Source organism: Adiantum capillus-veneris, chromosome 15 (assembly GCF_014529385.1).
Source record: "Adiantum capillus-veneris isolate H3 chromosome 15, ASM1452938v2, whole genome shotgun sequence".
NCBI lineage: Eukaryota > Viridiplantae > Streptophyta > Polypodiopsida > Polypodiales > Pteridaceae > Adiantum > Adiantum capillus-veneris.
This window is the reverse complement of record NC_140945.1, coordinates 5,139,735-5,163,010: the sequence shown is the minus strand read 5'-3', so window position 1 is coordinate 5,163,010 and position 23,276 is coordinate 5,139,735. Positions and strand designations below refer to the sequence as shown.

The following is a 23,276-nucleotide window of genomic DNA, read 5'->3' as shown; positions in this document are numbered from 1 at the left end:
AAGTGATGTGCATCACCCAGATATTTTATAGCAAACTGCTTGCTTAAGCCATCCTTGAGAAGTGTAATCTCATCTTTTGACTTCCCGGCTATGAGCATGTCATCCACGTACAAAACCAGAATAATGAGGGAACCATTGTTCAACCTCCTTATGTACAAGCAGTGATCCTCTTGGCTCCGGACATAACCCTAGGATTGAATGTGCCTATCGAACTTGATGTACCATTACCTTGAGCCTTGCTTTAACCCATACAAAGCCTTCTTGAGTATACACACTAGTTCTGCCCGTGTTGGCTTCTCAAGCTTTATTGCAAAACCTTTTGGTTGTTTCATGTAGACTTCCTTTTCAAGATCCCCATGAAGAAACATTGTCTTCACATCCATTTGGACCAATTCCATGTTATTGATGGCTACTAGATCAAGCACATGACACAATGTAGTCATCTTGACCACAGGAGAAAAGATTTCACCGAAATCCACGCCTTTCGTTTGCTTGAACCCTTTAGCAACCAATCTAACCTTATACTTATGCTCGTGATCATCTATGGTATACTTCTTCTTGTACACCCATTTGCATGGCAATGCCTGTTTACCGGCTGGTAACTCTGTAATCCCATATACACAGATTGCATAGCCTCTTCCCACTTCATGTTATTGTCCATTTGAATGGCCTCTTTGTAGCAAGTGGGCTTATCGCAATCAGTGACTAGCAAATAGTCCAATCTTGGCTCAAAACGCTCAGGTGCACGAGATGTACGAGTAGATTTTTGAAGTGCGTGACTACTGGATTCCGCTCTCTCTGAAGCAATATGTGTGTGTGTACTAGTGGAAGGTGCATCACTAGCACGTTCAACTTTTTGTGTAACTGGTGGTGAGGCAACATCCTCAAATCGTACTCTGTGATACTCCATGTCTTTCATTGGTTGTCTATACATCTTAGACTCATTGAATATCACATGTGAGCTATGTATAATTTTCTTAGATTTCGGGCACCAAAGACGATATCCCATCTCTCCGTCCACACCATATCCAATGAAAATGCACTTGTGTGATTTAAGGTCCATATTTTGTCTAAGCTCTTTTGGCACATGAGAGAATGCCTCACACACAAACACACATAATATGCCATAATTGAGTTGTTTTCTCGTCCACATCTCCTGCGGAACCTTGTACTATAGTGGTGTATTAGGTGACCGATTGATCAAATAAGCAGCCGTGATAATAACTTCTCCCCAAAATTCTTGAGGTAAGTTGGCCGTAGACAACATAGAAGTGACCCGTTCGCAAATGGTTTTATTCATCCTTTCAATCACATCGTTTTGACAGGGTGTGTAAGGCATGGTAAACTACCTTCTAATGCCTCGTTTGCTGCATAAATCCTTAAACTCGGAGGAGATGTACTCGCCTCCATTGCCACTTCGCAAAGCTTTAAGCTTTCTACCCGATTGGTTCTCAAATGAGGCTAAGAACTTCTAGAAGAACTAAAGATGTCGCTCTTTTGCTTCAAGAGATAATTTCTAGTAGAGTCATCTATGGATGTCAAGAAGTATAATGCTCCCCCCAAAGACTTGACTGACATAGATCCGCACAAAACGTTATGAACAAGATCTAGAGGACTCCCTAATTCCTTGTCCAAAGGTGCTGATGTCAACCTAGTCTGTTTTTCATAGATACGATGCTCACATAAAGAGAAGTTAGAGTAATCTAACACAAGGATATAACCAGAACGCTGTAAGAATTTCATTCACTTCTGGCTCATATGACTAGCTGGCTATGCCACAACTTTGTAGACGGCAGCTCGACTACATAAATAGAATTCTCTTTCACAAAAGAGACATAAGAGTGAGTACAATGAGCCAGACTTCTGGCCTTTAAGCATGACCAGATTTCCTTTCTTGATAATCCAAGAACCATGAGAAATTATGATAGTGTAACCCAAACTCTTTGTCAGTTTGGGTACATGTCTGACATTGTGCAGCATAAACTCAATGCCATTATGCATAGAAACTTGATGTTGCCCACACCACATATATCAAACTCATAAGAATTGTTTAGCTTCATTGTGCCATGTGTGGTGGTATATGTAGAAAACCACTCCTTGTGAGGAGTCACGTGAAAGCTAGCACCTGAGTCCACAATCCAATTATGTGCATAACACTCGTTAAGAGCTAACAATGCATCAAGACTCAAATCCGATGTAAAATTCAACACATCATTTGACACGTCAGAAACTGTTTCAATGGTTGGAGACTCAACCACATTAATCTCTTCAATTTTCACGCTGCTTTTAGGTTTGTCAAACTTTGCTTTCTCTTTGTCCTTGTCATGCTGCAATGTGCGGCAATCTTTCTTCAAGTGTCTCTTCTTATGGCAGTAGTAACACTCAATATTTCTTATGTCTTTGCCGTGACTCTTCCTATGACTTTGGCTGCAATCCTAAGAACGAACGCAGCTATGACCACACTGTCTTTGCTTGTCATGATTGCCACTAGCCACATACGCATCACCATGCCCACTCGCATCAAGAGATTGACGTTGAATCTCCTCAGTGAGCAACTCACTAGAAACATTACTGAAAACTAGCTTGCCATTAAGTGCAGAATTGCTTATGGCTGTGTTGAAGGTATCCCATGATGGTAGCGAACATAGTAAGAAAATGGCCTTCATTTCATCACCAAAGTTGAAACCTTTTGAAGTAATCTGTGAAAATATATTGTTGAACTCGTTCAAGTGAGAACTAACATTAGTGTCCGCTTTCATATTCATGCACATAAGCTTCTTTATCAAGAAAACCTTGTTGGAAGCATTATTGTCATCCCATGTTGCACATAGAGCATCCATAAATCTTTGGCATTGATCTTATTCATTATGGTAACGTAAATGGATTTACCAAGGTGTAGGCTAATGGTCGCCATGGCACGCTCATTCAAGTCTTCCCACTGTTCATCAATATACATGTTCTCTCTTCTTTTACGCAAGGGTGCTATCATACCTTTGTTGATCAAAACATCTTGCATATGCTGCCGTCAAATAGCAAAGTTTGTGCCATCAATTTTTTTGATGTAGTACTCTTCTCTTTTGAAAGCACTACTCGCAACCATGACTCAAAAGAATGTGACCAAAAACTTTAAAATTTTTCTAAAAAAATTTTAACAAAGTTTTTCGTATAACAGGAGCAAAAACTCAAACCAAATGTAGTAGAATCACTGTGTAAGAACAACCAAATGTGCCAAGAATGCATGAAACGTACTCGCGAAAAAAATCCGACAAAATCTCCTCTATATGGAGAGCAAACTCTCAAACCCGACAGGCCAAAAGTAAGCACATAAACTGCTCAAAACAACCACTGGATATAAACTGCTCAAAAATCAATGCCGTGTGATCGCCAACTCGATGTCAAAAGCAAAAAAGTCTGACCAGATACATATCTTACGGTGAGGGTACTGTAAGAGGGGAACTCCGACTACCTGTATCATCGAAGGTATCTCAACATTCGAGAATACCCAACTCAAAGAAAACCTCACGCAACAACCCTCCAAAGGCTAAAGCACACATAAAACGACTAGCCATAGTCTCAGAAAAGGCTCTTCCGGTCCGAGTTTTAGGAACGATCGAAAAGATACCAAAGTATCATGCCAAATAAATGTAACAAACAACGTACATAGGCAATGATCGCAACTCAATGTACATGAGTGACTGCGCACGAATAGGTGCCAAGAACTACTGCGTGTAGCAAAAAGTATCCCTGCGAGAATATCTACTTTTAAAAGATCTCAATAGCACTATGCGTGCTCAAACAAATATGCATATGTCCACGCATCTGTCCACAAAGAAACTACTGTCAAAATTGCTTGAAAAGCGATGTGTTTGTAAGTGTCTGAAAACCTGGAGAAATTGGTATAGGTGGGCTCGAAAAACCCCTTGTGTACCTGCGTGTCGGTGTAGAATGACAAAAATGTGCTCGATGCGGTGCCGGGCGTCACTCCTATATGACAGAGATACCTCGCCCGTGCATGCCAAGAGTAAATCACCCACAAAATCCGATGTCGATGTCGCTTTCCGTCGCCAAACAGAAGTCTTCGAGCTACCAAGTGTCTGTGTGGGAGCACACATGTGTTGGTGTCCGAGAGTGGTCGAGGGCTATGTCGGGTTTGCGAGCTGCTAATTTTATGGCTGTCAGATTGATCAAAACTGCAACAGGCAATGTGTGCGTGTGTGCGCGAGCAAACACACAATCTCATTATCGATTGCTTGCTATCTCGTTCTCAGCTTTGATGTGTGTGAACGACTGTTTGCACACACTAAGTGTGTAAACTCAAAAAACCGAGTTCTTCTGCCAAAGAACTGTCGAAGGCATGCTCCACTGTCGACTGTGTTATGGAGAAGGAGGTTGGGTGTGTATGTGGGTAATCTGCAAGCGCTACCTTGGGATGGCCTCGCAAGCTCGATTGCTACTCGACTCTTGCTTGTCTGCTCGGTGCTGACCCGATTTTCAACTCCTCAAGTTGCTCTGTTTCCCTGCTCGACGCTGTCTTGCAAAATGCCTTGCTTGTGTGTGTGTGTGTGTGTAGAGTTCGTTTTTTGTACAAGGACTGCTACTTGCTTAATTTGTTTGATGTCAAGGTTCTGAGTGCTTCTGCCTCTCTCACCCCACCAGTCCCTGCTCTCGATTTGCTTTCTCTCATGTTCACCTGTTGATTCTCAGCTGCTCCTGCTGTACTCGGTGCTGCTCCTTGTGTGCACATGCAGAGTGTGTGTGTGTTTGAGCCGACAACTACTCCTAAGCACGATCAACTGCCGACTTAAGTGCTCGACACCTTTTCAAAAAAGCTTGCACTTGCTATGATTTGAGCTTCTGATCTCTTGCTTTCCATTTCCCCTGCTCAAATCTGCAGGGCTCCCAAAGCTTCGATTCACCTGTTGCTCCGCCTGCTCGCTACTGCTCAATCTGTGTGATGCTTGCCAAGCTCCGATTCTGCAGATGCCTTCCGACTCTCTCCTCGCTCGACTGCTCGATGCAGTCTTTGATTAACTGCTGCAGAGCTTCCAAAGCTCTCTTGCTTCCTTGCTGGACAGGGAGGGCTGCACGCGTGGGGTGTAGCCGGGATCGAACGAGCTCCTAGGCTCTACCACCACTTGTGGGGAAGCTGTGCGGTGAGTGGTGCAAGAGAGGGAAGGAGAGAAGGGGGAAGGAGAAGACACAGAGTCTTTGGGTGGAGCTTATGTGAGAAATAACCTCTCACACTCCTTATTAGTACATTATAACCAAAGAATGTAAAGGATGGCCAGGCGCTCGGTCACGGCCACCGCCTAAAACCTAACAGCCAGAGAGGGAAGTACCTTCGGGGACTTCAGGGGGCTGGGGCTGCAGTTGAAGGAAGGCTCTGGGAGCCTTGGAAAAAGGGAGGCCGAAGGATGGAAGAAAACGAGGTTGCAAGGCAGTCCTGCAGAGAATATAAGCATGACAAACGTAAAGGGTGCAGAGAGTCGAGCGAGCATTGAGAGTGGGAGGTCGTGAGCATGATTGGAATCCCATCATTGTAAACCTTTCTTCGAAGAATTTAGCATGGATACTTGTCTTCTCTGCTTGGGATTTGAAGTTATTTTTTCCGAGAGAGAGAGAGAGAGAGAGAGAGTGTTATTCCATTATGCAAACCAATCGTTAAGCTATAAAAGACAAATGAGATGCAAACAAGAAAGTCTCTCATGCAAGCAACTCTCTCTCACTTGAACATGAGAGAGAGAGAAGAAGGGAGGAGAGAGGAATATATATATATATATATACACACACACACAATCCTTGTCTTCTCTGCTTGGGATTTGAAGTTATTTTTTCCTCTCCAGAGAGAGAGAGAGAGAGAGAGAGTTATTCCATTATGCAAACCAATTGTTAAGCTATAAAAGACAAATGAGATGCAAACAAGAAAGTCTCTCATGCAAGCAACTCTCTCTCACTTGAACATGAGAGAGAGAGAGAAGAAAGGAGGAGAGAGGAATATATATATATATATACACACACACACACAATCCTTGTCTTCTTTGCTTGGGATTTGAAGTTATTTTTTCCTCTCTAGAGAGAGAGAGAGAGAGAGTGTTATTCCATTATGCAAACCAATTGTTAAGCTATAAAAGACAAATGAGATGCAAACAAGAAAGTCTCTCATGCAAGCAACTCTCTCTCACTTGAACATGAGAGAGAGAGAAGCAGGGAGGAGAGAGGAATATATATATATATATACACACACACACAATCTATATAGAAACACACACACACACACACATACATATATATATATATATAGATTGTATGTATATGTATATATACAATCTATATATTTATGTTTGTTTCTATATAGATTGTATATATACATATATGTGTGTGTGTGTGTGTGTATACATACATACAGACATATGTATGTATATATATATGAGAGAGAGAGAGAGGGGGCGGATAGAGAGAGAGACAGAGGGGGGACAATGAGTGAGAGAGAGAGAGAGAGAAGGAAAAAAGCTCACTCTAGGAGAGAGGTTTCTTTTTTTTTAAATTGCTCGGTTGAACAAAAAATTGAAAAAAACTCCCTCAAAAAGCTCTCTTCATACCCCAACTCTCCTTTTGAGAAGTCTTATAGTCTTACAAGCCTCAACAAAAATCTTAACCATACCTATCTTGATAAGCCACATGTCAAGTTGCATAAGTGGGAATCTTAAGTGGTTTGATGTTCATCGAGTTGCATAGTTGAAATCTTGATTACTTTGATGCTAGTCTGCAAAAGGTCAATGAAGAGGCAAAACATGTCAATGTATTAGTTTTCCCATACCTAAACACTTTATCCACCAAGTGGACTCCTCAAGATTTTAATGTGGCACCCCAAGAGAGTGGGACATGCCTGCTAGGATTCACACCTGTGAATTACAAAATAATAATGCAAAGCACCAATTTTTAGCCTTTATATAGTTCATACTAGATGGTAGAATTTGTTGGCTTTTGGGTGGTGTTGTGAAGTGGATGGCGTAAGAGCTTACTTACGTTCAATTAAGCACGTGCAATTATGTTTCTTCTAAGTTTTAGAAAGAGATTGTGAGTTGAGGCCACCCTAACCAAGCTCAAAGCATTTGTCATGTGTCCCACCTTGCTAGTTTTCTCTGTTTTTGTGCTACTCCTCTGTTTTTGTGCTACTCCTCTTACAATCAATGCACCACTTGACAGTCTAGACTATCCTACTATTTATTCTTCCATAGCTCTTGAGCCGAGGCCCGGCACTTTATAACATCCTCGCCAAGTGTAGAAGTTTTGATTACTTATAGTAAGTACTAAACACTTGCTTGCCTTTAGTTGTACCATCTTCTCTACAAAATTGCCTCCAAAAAATCGAGCTCGTCTTATACTGTGTCCCTTCCTCACTAATGACATTGAGAACATCTACCTTTGACCTACCACCCTGCCTTTTTTCAACTATCACAAGCTTTCAAAAAGGCAACATGATCGAATTTCCTAGCAGTTGTAACATGTATGGTGCACTCTATTTAAAAGCTGCGGATTTTTCTTGCTCCATGGATGGTTCACTAATATGTATGGAGGGCCTACTCTTGCACCTTGGCCATGTTGCTTCAATTGTAGCCACTTTACATGTTATCTACGAGCCCACTTGTTGTAAATGTTGTGTTCACATCCAATAACATCTTGAGAGAGAGAGAGAGAGAGAGAGAGAGAGAGAGAGAGAGCTAGCTTAATAGATTGGCACCACTTTGATGGTGACTAGTAGTTGTTTGACGTCGTCTTTCTAAATGCAACATTACGCATTTTCAACTACCATTATTGTTAAAACTATGGTGCACCATAAGCGACGACAATTGTTGCATTCAAGGGTGTTGGAGGCAGAGAACATATTAAGGTCTTTGATACGTAGTTAGGTGGACATTTTCTATAGCCATAACAAGTTGTGCTTGGCTCAATCGACAAGGGCTTTAACACACATAGATAGAGAGAGAGAGAGAGAGAGAGAGAGAGAGAGAGAGAGAGAGAGAGAGAGAGAGAGAGAGAGAGAGAGAGAGAGAGAGAGAGAATTGCCTTGTAGGCCCTATGTCTCCTCTACGCTTGACTGTTGTAGCTTTTGATTGCATTTGCTGCATAGACAACAGGGGTTGAGATGCTTCTTGTCATGGGTTGAAGGTCGTTATGTAACAAAACTGCAAGGTGTCAATATCTGGGTAGTAGGAGAGAGAGAGAGAGAGAGAGAGAGAGAGAGAGAGAGAGAGAGAGAGAGAGGATCATCTGAAGGTAAGGTGCCCTTCCTAGTGGAGGTTGTTTGCAACGCGGTGGTTGATAGAGACCCTAGTTGACGCCGAGTTGCTTGGTGCTCAAGTCGACACTACGGTGGCGCTCAAATTTCTTTTTTTCCAAAACCTTGACAAACCTACATATGAGAAATTTAGAGGTCGACTACATTGGAAGGTTTCATACTATACTAGTACGGCCGACTGCCGAAGGTGGTCTCTCTTTCTCTCTCTCCCTCTTTATCGTGCGCAGAGGATTTTTGGAATGTAGCCTTCATTTCGCAGTTATCGACACGTGTAAAGTGCACTCTCTCTGTTGTTGCAGAATACATATAGCTTGTGTAGGTTTTCTCACCTTCAAATTTAAAAATTAGATTGAAATTTGCAAGTGGATTGCACGAAACCTAGATTCTCTTCGAGCATTGGGCGGCGTCTTGTTGTTTAAGAAGTCATTAGGCAAACCAAGCAACCAATTAGCACAATAATCTAAAAAAATTATGAAAATTGCTTGAAAAAAAAAAGAAAAATTGCATTGGCAGGAGCAAGGAAAGAGGCAGCAGGAAGTTCCCAGTTTCGGATGGGGCTGGAGCTGCTATGGCGGCTTCTCGTGGACAAGCTCTGTCTCTGATCAACTGCTTCCGTGCACACCAGTCGGACAAGACTCCGTGGCATAAGCGCTCTCTGGTTCGGCTCCCACAGCCAACACCGTCAGCTCTTGTTTCAGTTCTTTCCGAGCGTCAGCGCAGCAGGGAAATCCACCTCAAAGCTGGACCTAAGTGCTACAACCATGTAGACATAGAGCAGCCCCCTGCAGTTGATAGCGAGAAAGCTCCCGCTCCCAGGAAGGCCAGGCGAAGGAAACTGACCCCTACTGAATGTGAAGGAAACAATGGCAGCACTACGTCAAGAAGAAAAAAAAAGCAGGAAGTCTCCTCTCAAGTTAGGAGTGTAGAGAATGCCGAAGATACTTGTAATGAAAACAGAATGTTGCATTTTGCTGCATGCCACACATCAGGTGGAGAGAAGAACGAGAAGATGTCTGCCTCTGAAAGCAAACGGGCTTTATCAGACAATTCAGGCCATCCCGTTAGTCATGTAAGCCTAAAACATGAAGCAACTCGTGATGAGAAAAATACTTCTCGAGCTGCCTTAGAATCTCATTCAAGGCAGCACAACACAAGTCCTAGTGTTAACAAGATTGACTTTGGCAATGCCACTAGCAGTTGTAACACCTCATTGGAAGAATCTCAACGGCTACCTGCTAGTGAGAATAACTCTATACATTCAGTATCACCCAACAAAAGAAAGCCTGGGCAACGACGGCGTACGAAGAGTGATGGCGAGCTTTCTGAGCAGGCTTGCAGTTGTAAAAAGCCTGATAGAGTTAACAATCCTCAAGCAGCGACATTGGAGTATGATGCCAAGCTAGCAGAAAATGCCGTTAATCTCACAGAGCCTTTGATATCTTTGCCATCTGTGTCCTCTTTTCAGTCTGTTGTAAATTTTGACAAAGATGCAGACGTGGTTGTGGACAGCAATGCTGCAGGATTGAATGAAGAAGTTGTCAAGGTTAGAGGAGATAGGTCACATGCGGGAGGTGATGAAATGGCTTCTGAAGGTGTAGCAAAGGGGCGCAAAAGTCTTTTCAGAGCGCTCAAGAGTGTCAAGAAGAGAAATTTTTTTCAGAAGCAGCTTTCCACAGATGAGCTCAATGAATCTAAAGAGCATGGTGAAGGTCCTAGAGTTTTTGCACCTGATCAGGGTATGTGCACTGTGCGGTGGCTTGTGAAGACACATTTGGATGTGAACCAAAAACTTTTTTTGGTTGGAGGGCATCCTCAGATTGGTTCATGGCATCCCTCCATGGCGGTAGACTTCTCCTTGAGTGAAGAAACAGGGAACTCAAATTTGTGGCAAGGGCAAATTCAGGTTTGTTGTCGTTCTGCAAATATGTGTCGAGTTCTTGCTTGTGAGTTGCCCTTTATCCTTCTATCACAGCAATTGTTGATACTTTTTTTCTTAATTTTTGACTGGGCTTTAGGCAGTACATCCTATGCCACTAAAAAAATAATAGCCTAAAGTTTTTCTTACTGAAGTGATGGTACTGATCATGGTTTGGAAATACTAGCAACTTTCTGGGTTTTACACAGTGCACCTTATGAAGCTTACAACTTTATAGACTAAAAGATTCCTCGTCAGGAGATTGTACTGCTCCATAAAAAGAAGTGGCTTAACTGACCACATTTTGAGATACCGTTGGAGTTTCTTTATACATTGAATTGATGCTACTTATTTGAGTTCCTATCTTTTTATCAAGCCCGTCTATCGCCTTTAAAAAGTATGGCAGAAATTCAGGTAGAGGGCGAGCATGGAAGGTTTTGCAAAGCAAGATTTGTGTCAACAGGTGCAAATTGCAAATCAATGTACAGGATGGTAAAAGTTCTCAAAGATCTCTATCACGTAACGTACTAGAAGCGCATCTCTTGAGTAGCAGATATTATTGACGGCAGAGTCCTTACATTTCTTGAGCTATGGATTGCCATCTGACTGTTCTCTTACGTCTGTGTGGCATAAAATACGTGGGAACAACGTGGGACTTGATCTGGATTCTTGACTCTTCACCCTCCGATGAAGATTTTGCAGTACCTAGTCACCTTGTCATATTCATGCATGTGAGAGATGATGTTTGTATGGTTTTTTGGATGTTTAATGCGAGGTTAGGATCTGCTTCGTTTTAAGTGGATCTGGGAATGTTGTGGATTGTTTAGTGGTGTATTGAAGCCGTGTCAGCAGGTATGCGGGTTTCACATAGTCAAATTTTCCTTAGAGCTGTGGCAGCTGTTTAAGGTTGAGTAACTTATTTTCTTCATCTATAGTGTCACTGTGCTAATTCCTGATTTTTGAGGACTTTTCTTTTATGCTTAAGACCTATTAATACGAAGTCTTCCCTGCATCTTGATTCTTTTGGTATGGTAGAACCAAGCAGGTAGACCTTGGTTAATGCTAGAGTGTGTGTGTGGTAGCATTTGTTTGAATAGTTATTAGCAGAGCCTTGTGATGTTTGTTTGGACTGGTGCTACCAAATGATGATGTTGCAGTCATTGATGTGGCAGAGTGTTGGATGTAGTGACGATGTGGCAACAAATGCTAGAGTGTATGTGTGGTAGCATTTGTTTCGATAGTTATTAGCAGAGCCTTGTGGTGTTCGTGTGGATTGGTGTTACCAAATGATGATGTTGCAGAGTGTGGATGTAGTGATGATGTGGCAATTTTGATGACAGGGCAACTGTGAATGTGGCACTTGATGACATAGAATCCCGGTGGTGCATTATGTGTGTCAGTGGAGAGCTCCGCAAGGGCAACGAAACCCACTATGGTGCAAGCGGGTCGCTAGGCTTTTATAGTATGGCCTATGTGCCTCTTTCTAGCTGAAGTTGTACAATGAGACTCTCTTGCAAGTGGGCCGCATACCTGTTCTATGAGGTCTTGCATTGACATGTCATTGCTATTTTAATCACTACGATAGGACAATTATCAAGAGGTGATAGTTTTGCGGCCAATACCACCTCTAGAGCGGCAAAACTGCCAACTCTGGAGGGCAACTATTTCTGCTCCGCGCTATAGTTGGTGGGTGTTCTTTGAAGCATTCTTACATGGTCTCAACTTTTGGTTCTGCAATTTATTCTGTGATCGGAGTCTACAATCTTTTATCGCCTATCAAGCCTCAATGGCTGGTTTAAGTGTTATGTAAGGTAAGTTCTTTGCTTCCTATCAGGCAAACCGATATTACAATTTGTAGTAGATTTGATGAGGCATATTAGAATGATCAAGAGTCTCATTGGGAACAATATCTCCCGCTAGTACAAGCAATTTTGAACGACTTCTATTCCAGTCCATTGGTAGAACTCCGTATGAGGCAACATTTGGCCATCCGTTCAAGCCTTTGACTCAATCGGTCAGTTAGTTGCCTGATGTCAATGTTGAGAGCCAGCCCTTGGAAGAGGTTATTTGGAGTATGAAGCCTTGGTTGAGCAAGGTTCAGGAATCTTATTCAAGGCAAGCTAAGAAGCAACATCAGGATGCTACTATCAAGGAAGCGGATTGGGTTCATCTTAGAATCATGAAGCAAAGGCTTAAGCAAACATGAAAGAAGTGTCCCAAGTTGTCTTCGAGGATGTTGGTCCGTTTCTGGTCATTAAAATGATAAATGATGTGTCTATGAAATTGTGGTTACCTAATTTGTGGTCAATCCACAACGTTTTCCATGTTTCTTGGTTGAAGTTCTTCGAGAGGATGAACGAGAGATTGTAGACGAAGCTGGAGTCATGGAGTCGGAGTAGATTTTGCTGCATCGCTTTTGCAATGGTTCTAAGGAGCAAACACGGGAGTATTTTTTGACGTTCACGTTCGACTACTGTTCTACTTATCATACTATCCGCACACGAATAAATTTGCTAGATTGCACATTGCATTGAAAATTTACCTACTCATTTAAGTTATCAATTGGTACCAATATATTCCATGGGTCTGTACCTTGCACTTTCCTTTTAAGGGTGAATCTGGGCTTATCTTGGATTCATCTAGGTATATCAATTGGTACCAATATATTCATAAATCTTTTTTGTGTGCACAAAAATCATCTTCATTTATTTGTAGCCGTAGCTAAAAATATGACATCCCTCTAGTTGTCCTCAACTGTAGGGCTTTATGATACTTATACAGGATGTCTGGAAAATTAATCAGTTCTGATTCTGCCATCCACTGAGCATCTAGAGGGGAGTAATTCTTGAACTTTACGGAGTACTTACGAAGAGTTCTTCCAGACTTTAGCTGGCGCTTCTCATGGTGTATAATCTGTTCTGGAAGAAGTATTTCTTCAATTTCATGTATCTCAGGGGAATTTTTAGTAACTGGGGTTTGCCAACGAAGGGTTGTAGAAGGCTCATGTGAAAGCACTATGGATTTTCCAAGTCTTTGGAAGAATCAAATTTAAGTGCGACATCAATTATCTGTTCTAGAATCTTAAAGGACAATAATATCTGTTGGAAAGTTTTACAACTTTTCCTTTTTGATTGGCTCGTTTCTTAAGTCTAGCTTTGTTTTTTTTTTTTTTCGACACACCAGAGGGCCCACAAGGGGAGGTGCTTATCCCTTCCAAATATTAGCCATGTTACATGGTCGGGCAAGGGCCGCGTACCATCGGGCAAGAGCCACGCGTAGGCATCACCATGGCCACCTAATTGATGCACCACATGCTGGGAACGACAGAGAGAACTCGTAGCAACCAGCTAGGAACCTCCTCCTCGGGTGACCCACCCCAGGAGGAGGATGCACTCGAGTGTCCAAGGGCAAGAGCCCTAGCAACGTGAACACCAGGTGAGCACAAGGTGTCCCTCTAGAGTGTGACCCAACAGGGGATTTGAACCCACAACCCGTAGGTTGAGAGGCCAAAGCCTTACCGTTAGACCAACTCTTTGGGGACTAAGTCTAGCTTTGTTAAACTTGAGAAGAACAAATTGTCCTTCAGCTAGCTTGAGATCGTGATGATGTCTATTTGTTGCTTTCTTATGCTTTTATTGATATCTAAGGATAGCGTGTTTCACTTCCGTGTAAGCAGTATCCAGGTCTCGAACAAGTTCATCAGCTACGAATATCTTATCCTTGGTGAGAAGAATTGGGGGAAGGTGAAGTTTGCCGTAAATAACCTCGAAAGGAGCTGTTTTAGTAGAGGAATGTAGAGTGTTATTATGGGCAAATTCTGCGAGAGGTAGATACTTGTCTCATTCTTGTTGGTTATCTAAGACATAGCACTTCAAAATGTTTTAGGACTGTGGAATTAGCGATTTTGCTTTGTCCATCTGTTTGAGGATGATAAGTTGAAGAAAAATTTAGCTTAGTTTCTAGGTTCGTAAAAAGTGCCGCTAGAACTTACCGGTCATTTGTGGGTCTCGGTCATTAATAATCGTTTTAGGCATACCAGGATGTTTTAAAATCTGGCCACAAAGATCTTGGCCATGTGATCAGCTTCGATGGTCTCTTACTGGAATGAAACGAACTTGCTTATTGAATCTTCTATAATAGTCTAAATTGCATCATTTCCATTGGGAGTTTGTGGCAAATATATTATAAAATCCATGGCAATACTTTGCGAGGGTACTTGAGGTACCAATAGGGGTTGAAATAAGCCAGGAGTTTTATGGCGATTATAGTTGGCTTTTTTGCATGGTATACATTCTCTGACGTATTTATATCTGTCAGTTCGCTAATAAAAGTATCTTTCTAAGGCTTGTATTGTGGACATTATGCCTCTACTCGTGCATAAGGAGAAGCAAGACTTTGATGATCCGTCTTAATAGTAAAATTTGCACCCAGAGGGTAGTGCTTTTAAACTGAGAGCATGAATAACTTCCATGAGTCCCTTCTCATAGATGGAAGCATGAAGCTCTGCATCACGAAGTTGTCTACTTCGATAAGCTATTGCGTGGTCTTCTTGATTAAGAACTGAGCCAATGCGATCGCCATAAACATCACACTGTACTTCAAATGGTTTTTGAAGATCAGGTACAATGAGGATTGGTCCATAGGTGAGAAGGTACTTAAGCTTTTCACAAGCTTCCTTTGGTTTAGCCCCCCATACAAAGGATATTTTTTTCTTTGTGAGATCATGGAGAGGCGCAGCAACATGCGCGAAATGGCGAATAAAACGTCTGTTGTCACGAGTCTCTGGCAACTAACTTTACTTGTCGATTTCTTTTTGGGGGAATTTTGTTTGACTTGTTTTAAAGAATCCCTCTAGAGTTGCATGGTGTGAGGTGGACAGTAAGAGTCTAGGCCGGAAGGTTAGCGAGCACTAAAGTTGGACAAATGGATTAAGGTTAGCCACGGTGGGGCTACGAGTGTCAATCGCCTGATAGCTGGCCGACATTGCATTTTTCGATGTGGTTCCAGTGGTGATTGATGGTCAGACGATCCGTGTGAGTGCCATGGAAGCATCTCCTAAAATTTAGGGAACTACTATTTTGGACCTGAAAATGTGTTCGCGTCATTAGCTCTAGAATGACAAAGGGAACATTTTACTGCTCTGTTGCCAAGTAAACTGACGCACTAGTTGAGATATTTTTACCTAAGTTGGCCAAAGTCGGAAATTGTGTAACAAACTGCTGACGTGTAGACCTACTGAAGAACGGAGCTACCGGCCGAGGGGCCTAAACCCTAAGAAGAACAAGTAACAAAAGAAGTGCCACAAAGTGATGACGTGGTTGCCCGAGAGTAGAAATCCTAACCCTAATTTTTGCCAGAAACCCTTACTGCTAAAACCCTAATTTTGGAAATCCTAACCCTAAAACTTGCAAACCCTAATTTTGAAAACCCTAACCCTAGAACTTGCAAACCCTGATTCTGTTGCCAAAAACCCTAAAACTGCAAAAACCCTAACCCTAACCCTAAGGACAGATTTCCGCGTTTTGCGCTGGCTGATGACGTGGCAGGCTGTACGGATTTTCGTGATTTACGCTGGCAACTTTTGGCATTGCTTTTTGGACCAGAAGCTTTTGAGTTTTAAAAGCTTTTTACTGTAACTACTTTTCAGGCCAAGGGCCTTTAGATATGAGGTTAGGGCTCATTCTCTGGCATGCTTCCTGGCGAAGGTGCAGAGTCTGGAGTACCGGCTTGTACTTTGTTGATGCAATATAAAGAAATACCGAAAGGGGCGCCAAGGTTTGGGGCCAATACTCTCTGGGGTGGAATTCCGCCACTCCGTGTCACGTGTCGTCTCTCTCTCTCTCTCTCTCTCTCTTTCAGTTCAGTTGTTATTGAAGTGCTAAAAGTCTGTTCAGTCTGTTCTTTTCTATTGGCACGTGGTGCCCGCCTTGTGACAGTGGTATCAGATCATCAGGCGTGTGCTTTTTTGAAAGCGTCCTACGAAAGAGCAGACAAAGCAAACTGCTCATGTTTCACAGGGCATAAGCCATTAAGATCACTTGCAAACGAAGGATCCAAGATTTGTTTCGAGTCACTGTTTTTCTCAGAGGCAGGGCCATGTAGATGTTGATAGCTACCAAGTAGCATACTCCAAGTACTTGGCAAGATTTCAAGAAAAATTTTGCCCGAAGTTATATGGTTTCTGACATCTCCCTTCGGAGTGCAACTTCTGGCAGAGTGGGGTATCTTGAAATGCTTGCCATGGAAACCCTAGCAGATTATATCTTGAATTTTCTCGACATCTCTCAATAGATGTCTCCTCACGAGCAGATGACCTTGGAGGTTCGGTGTGATTGCTATCTCTTGGGACTACCATCGCCGCCAAAGAAACACTGTCTGTCCAAGAGCTGATGGACCATGCTGTGCTCGGCTATGACCTCATGGAAGGAACCTAACCCTAATTTTTGGTGCAGGTTTCAAGATGGAAAGTCAGTCGACTTTTCGAGCTCGACTGATGTCGAGATTGCTTTTTAAGTTTGAGTTCTGTTTGATCTTGTTTGGTGATCCTGTTTGGAATTTGTTTGAAATGGTTGGTATCTCTTTTGAACCTGTTTTAGTGTCGATTTAAATTGTTTGACTCTGGTTTGATACTGGTTTCAATGATTGGTGATTTTACTCCCGGGTGGAGAAGTGAGAAATACCGTTTTGGTATTGTTTGAACCTCGGAATGACGCAGGTTGATGCCTTGGGAGCGTTTGGTTGTATGCTTGTAAAATAATTGTTGTTGTGACTCCCGGCCCAAACCTGGATGGTTATGCGGGAGGAGTATTAAGAAGTCTTAGCAGTGGTTACTCTCAGCACCTCCAAACGACGCAGGCTGCGGTCTGGGGGGCGTTTGGTTGTAAAAGGCCTCTATATCTCCCAGCCCAGACCTTTTTAGGTTATGCGGGAGGAGTGATGAGAGAGTCGTTGAATATCTCCCGGCCCGGACCTTGTTAGGTTATGCGGGAGGAGTGTTCATGCGGCTTTATGTTTCTATATCTCGTAACATGCATATGTAATCATTTGTGTTGCATTGTGATGTGCCAACCACTGAATATTCCTAATTGGATGAGATTGCCTAGGTATGTAATTCTAGTGCATCAAGACACTTGTGGAAGATCAATACGGTCTAGATGTGATGGCTAATTTTACTACGCCGGAATATCAAGAGTTCCGATCTGGACGAAAGGAGAAGCTAACTCCTTGATCAAAACAGTCGAAAGGAGAAGCTAACTCCTTGATCAAAACAGCCGAAAGGAGAAACCAACTCCTTGATCAAAAGAGCAGAAAGGAGAAGCTAACTCCTTAATAAAAAGAGCAAACTGATTGTCCCTCAGAATGTCCCTCGAAAATTTTTGAGCTAACTTGAGTTGTTTTGCAGATATGCTATAATCGAGGACGATTACTCTCTATCAAGAAGGGGAGATGTAACAAACTCAGTGATATAAAAACGCGTTTCATGCAGATGAAACCCCGAAAGCCCGAAACCTATGAAACGTTTTGCCGAAACGCATGAAACAGACAGGCATTTTTTACGAAATGTTTAAAATTGGGGCTTTTTTTCCAGAAACTTTGTTCAATAGAAGTATTTTGCTAAATGAATCAATGATGCATCAGTTATGATTCATGAAACTAGTGGCTGTGTTTTAACTTTCATCAATACTGAACATCTCTTTGATCGTGCTGGCTTGAAGTCGCTTCTAAGCAGTGAGCACTGAACAATGAGCACGTCTCTCTCTCTCTCTCTCTCTCTCTCTCTCTCTTGTGGACATTAAAGTCTAGAGTCATGTGTGCTACATTGTATACATATTTATCATATTTTATTAATATATAATTTAATGTCGTTTATGAAACTTGTTTCATGTTTTTGATGCTATGAAATGAAACGTTTCAAAACCTCAAAACCTCGAAACGATCGAAACCACGAAACGTTTCATGTCACACTGAACAAACTGCTGACATGTCGACCTACTGAAGAATAGAGCTACCGGCCGAGGAGCCTAAACCCTAAGAAGAACAAGTAACAGAAGAAGTGTCACAAAGTGATGCCGTGGTTGCTCGAGAGCAGAAACCCTAACCCTAATTTTTGCCAGACACCCTAATTGCTAAAACCCTAATTCTAGAAACCCTAACACTAAAACCTGCAAACCCTAATTTTGGAAACCCTAACCCTAAAACCTGCAAACCCTAATTCTGCTGCCATAAACCTTGAAACTTCAAAAACCCTAACTCTAACCCTAACCCTAACCCTAAGGGCAGATTTTCGCGTTTTGCGCTGGCTGAAGACGTGGTAGGCTGTACGGATTTCCGTGATTTACGCTGGCAGCTTTTGGCATTGCTTTTTGGACCAAAAGCTTTTGAGTTTTAAAAGCTTTTTACTGTAACTGCTTTCCAGGCCGAGGGCCTTTAAATATGAGGTAATGGCTCATTCTCTGGCATGCTTCCTGGCGAAGGTGCAGAGTCTGGAGTACCGGCTTGTACTTTGTTGATGCAATATAAAGAAATACCGAAAGAGGCGCCAAGGTTTGGGGCCAATACTCTCTAAGGTGGAATTCCGCTAGTGCGTGTCGTGTGTCGTCTCTCTCTTTCTCTCTTTCAGTTCAGTTGTTATTGAAGTGTTAAAAGTCTGTTCACTCTGTTCTTTTCTATTGGCACGTGGTGCCCACCTTGTGACAAACTGGGCGAGGTGTCACGCTGTGAGCAATTCTGCCACTCTGGGAGAGATGGGGCGAGCCTACAAGAGAAAGGGGGTGCAATTTTCCGCAGCAAGCCAGATTGCAACAGGTACACGAGCTATGGAATGCTTGCTTACCCTCTTATGTACAGTGCGGTGCCAGGAGTGATGCCCTGCACGCTACGCACTACTCTCTCTCTCCCCTACGAGCAGTTATGTTATGCCCCTCAAGTGGGTTTCTCATTTGACCAATGTACAGTTGTGTGGGCTCATGCGCAATTGCCGAGGCAAGAGCCTCTTGCACAGGTACTGGATTAGCTAGTGGCTAATCCCCCGCAAGTACAGGTAAATTCGGAGAGGTTTCACGTGAGAAATCTCGTTCGATTCAAAGGGCAAGTAGCCCTACAAGTGCGGGAGCTCGAGGACTTGCTACGGATGCGACCGGCACGCGAAACGGAGCCCGAAACAGGGAATTACAGCCTGCTGTGTATTTTTGCAGGTTTAGGGTTTTGGCCTTAAACGGTCGCTAATACGCCCAAGAGGTTCGGGGACCGCTGTAGAGGTGATCTGGCGCATTTTCAGGGCAGAAAACAGAGAATTCAGCGTGCTGCAGATTCTCGCCAGGTTTTGCAAAGTGTCCGTATGTGTCGGGGGAGTCATCTATTGCGTGGGGATACTGATTGTGAAGCGTTCTAGTATAGTTATGCTATCGAAATAGGGCCAGAACAGTCGGAATTCAGCCTGGATTATGCGGGACAGCTTGTAGGAAATCACAGGTTTAATTCCCTCTGTTAAAGAATAAAGAAATACCGAAAGGGGTGCCAATTTTGGGGCCTACAGGTTGTCGGCGTCTGCTCAGAGCATTCTAGCTTCCGAGCGGTGTGTGTGCTTAAGTGTTAATTCCCGTCGCAAGTTTCCTTTGCACATTCTCTGTGTGTCTAAAGTAAAGAATTTCGGGTGAAAGCCAAAGCCTACCGCCCCACGGGCAGTTTTCAAGGTTCCGTTGCCGAGACATCAATCACTTTTTCCTCAAAGAGTGAGCCTCGGTTGTTTTGGGTAAAGACACAGAGTATAGGAACGCGGGATTACACTATGGCCGACAAAGGGAAGGGCATTATGGAAGAGGGTTCCTCTTTGAAGGACAGACAGGAAGTTCCTATGGTCTTCGAAATTGGCGAGAGCTCACGGCCACGTCAGTTTGTACCTCCTATTGATGTGAATGTCCCTCCAGTAGTACGGGGCTTTATGACTAGGCAACTTGAGGATGATGCGTTCAGGACTTAGTTAGTTGCCGCGGTGAATGTCTTTTCGCAACTGGTGAAAAATCGAAGGTTTATGGAGTACTTGCAAGCGCCACCAGTGCAAAGCAAAATAGGCAACCTACACCGCGTACAGAGCTTGTTGAGGCTCAAGTCCAAGTACTTCATGCGACTCAGCAGGATAGGGAACACTCGCATGTTGTGGAGTCAGGGGCTCCAAAACAGGTTCTTCCTGTGCTTGAACAGGTGGCTAGAACGCCTATTGCACATGTTATGCCAGTTCAACCCGCCACCTTTCAGAGCCCGCATGTTGTCTTGAATGGACAGGGAACTGGTTACCAGGCAATGCACCCAGTTTTTCCACCACCCACGGTACATCTGGGTATTTCGGGGGTGGATCAATGTTCCAAAGTATGGCTAGTTATGCGCCTGGAAGTCAGTCCTACATGCCAGGAACAATGTTTGGGGGTATGCAAGGCATGATGCCAAACCCCATGTATGGTAGTATCGGCATGCAGCAAGGTTTTAGTGCAACCTTGGCCAATTTGGGGTGCCACAGGGTCATTTTGGCATCCATGTTGTAGACCATTCCTTATGACAACTTGGGGGGCACTGGAGAAGCCGAAAGCTTACAAAGAAGGTGGTGTAGCTGTAAAGTTCAGCACTTTCGTCCAGTAGTTTGATACAGCTTATACAAGAGGGAATTTCACAGAGGCCTTTAAAGTAAGGAAAGCTGCCACTTTCTTAAAGGACAATGCGCTTACATAATGGACGACTCTGTTAATGCAAGGACAGGCACCCGCCACTTGGGTTTACTTCAAGCAAACGTTTGCATCTGCTTGGTTGTCAAATGAATTTGAAGCCGACGTCATGACAGATTGACACCAGCTTACTTCGGCTACATGCAAGAGCTTGCTGGAGTACAATAAGAGGTTTTGTAATGCGTTACTCTCAGTGACCTCCTACATATTTGTGCCATTGACAGAGCAGATAGAGTACTGTTTTGGGCTGCCTAAAGGGCTTCGTGATTATTGTACCAAGAACAAAGTGGCTACCCTCACTCAACTTATGGAAGTTGCTAACACTGGTCTTGCCTTGTTGAAATGAGAAGACAGTGGCTTTCCGAGCAACGAGAAAGAAGGGCAGCAAAAGAAAAATTCAGCAAAGCAGCCCTTTACGAAAGCGGCTCCTGAAGCGTCCCAGGGGCCAACGAAGTTCAATAAAGGCAAGGGTTCAGCCGAGACTTCTGGAGCGTAGGCAAAGAAGTAGAAAAGGAAGCCTTTTATGCGTAAGACGCCCGAGGAAAAGAAGGTGTTGATGGCTGAAAACAAGTGCTTTATATGCGAGCAGACTGGTCATTTTGCAGCCAAGTGTCCACAAAAGAAAAGGCCAGATGACAAAGAGGATAGGAAAGGAAAGAAGCCTATGCCCTCGGCAAGTTTAGTGCCAGACATGTTGGGTGATAGGCCTAGTACAGATGCCAGTGAGTTATGCAGAGCGTGGGGTAAAGTTAGAGACCAGATGACACTCATCTTCTTTGATCTAGGTGCCAAAGCAAACTTTATCACCCCATAATTAGCTATGAAGCTGGGCATCAAAGCTGAAGAGATCGGGTACACCGCAGAGGCAGGATTGGCATGTCCTGGCCACTTAGAGTGCGTTACTCCCATCATTGGAAAGCTGCGTCTGCATATTCAGTCGTATGTGGACACAAAAGAGTTCTACATCATGTCGCCGGAAGAATGTGATGCCTTGTTGGGGATCCCGTTGGATGTTCCGAGTGCATGGAGTCTTGGATGCCTACAACAAAAAGATCACTGTACAGCATAGGGGCAAAACTCACATCTTGGATATGTAAAGCTAAAAGGAGAGCCAGTCCCTATAGTATCTGCTTCTGCTATCACTTTTGTAATAAAGAATCATCTTTCTGCGTACTTGGTTTTTGCGCGTGATGTTTCAGATAGCTGTTAGTCAAATTTATCTGTGTTAGATAAAGTCATGTTAGCATTTCTGCAAAAGTTTAATGGCTGTTTTCTTGATTCATTACCGTCTCAACTACCGCCGGAGAGGCCGGAGGATCATGCGATTGATTTGATACCAAGTTGTAGCCCACCAAATAGGCCACTGTATAGGGTTAGTGAGGCGCCTCGGAAAGAGATTATGAGCCAAGTGGAGGAGCTCTTAGAGAAAGGGTTGATTCAGCCTAGCTCGTTGTAAGGTGCAGCGGAATGAATGTTGTATTTTCTCAAGATTAGTGATCTTTATTGCTCAAGGTTCCTTTTAGTTCTTAGGGAAAGAGAGAGCTTTCCGTCTTATTGAGAGTGCTATGATCACGAACAAAGTGAGTGGATATTGTGCGTGCAAGTGAATGAGACTGAGAGAAGGAGAGAGAAGAGATACGACACCGAGAGGTTGTAAAACCCTCCTCCGAAGGCCCCACTCTCGTCGGCGAGAGTGGTCTACTTGCTTGCACAAAGGTGTACAATGCGTATGCAATGGACTATGCAACTTTGTCTATGCCGATGACGACGACGACGACGACGATGACTACTACGATGACGACGACGACGACGGCGACGATGGCTGAAATCTGAGATCTTCTAATCGCTGAATTTCGGGACTGTTTCGGTGGCTGAAAATGACTGTTTTGGCTGCGTTTTCTTGGCTGAAAAATGAGGTTTCTTAGGGCTGAAAACTGATGGTCTTTACGGGCTGAATCTGCTACACTTTAGGTGAATAATGCCGGTCTTAATTTGCTGCTGAAATCCAAAAACGCCAGGGGCTGAAATTGGTCCTTCTGTCGCCGGGGTTCTGCAAATGCCATAACGCTAGGCTGATCTGTTGTGTCGTGATGACTCCGGGGCTGATCTGCTGTGCACAAATCGCCAAGGCTGATCTGATGCAAAAACGCTAGGTCTTTTGTGGAGAAAATGCCAGAGTAGTCACGGGGGTTGGTCTTGCTGAGAAGTTGCCTGTTGAGCAAGGTGCTCCTGCTGCCTCTTCTGCCAGAAGTGCTAACTTGGGTTTGCTTATATATTAACTTAGCAAAATTGCCCTACCTACTTTTGTTGGAAAGTCACTTAAAAATAATAAGTGAAAATAACCAAA

The 23,276-nt window shown here is 43.3% G+C and overlaps 1 protein-coding gene across 2 annotated transcripts in view; it reads left to right on the top strand.

The window, feature by feature from the left end:
• The first annotated feature begins 8,783 nt into the window (after window positions 1-8,783).
• RNEE/G (RNAse E/G-like protein) overlaps window positions 8,784-23,276 on the top strand; it is a 56,060-nt gene continuing 41,567 nt past the window's right edge. The window contains exon 1 of one of the 2 annotated variants that reach the window (XR_015190363.1): window positions 8,784-10,202. Coding sequence is in view for 1 of the 2 variants with exons in the window: in XM_086529994.1 (XP_086386120.1) it covers window positions 8,868-10,202 (1,335 nt within the window). In the remaining variant the exon portion in view is untranslated. The remainder of the gene's footprint in view (window positions 10,203-23,276) is intronic. The other variant, XM_086529994.1, reaches the window with a different exon arrangement.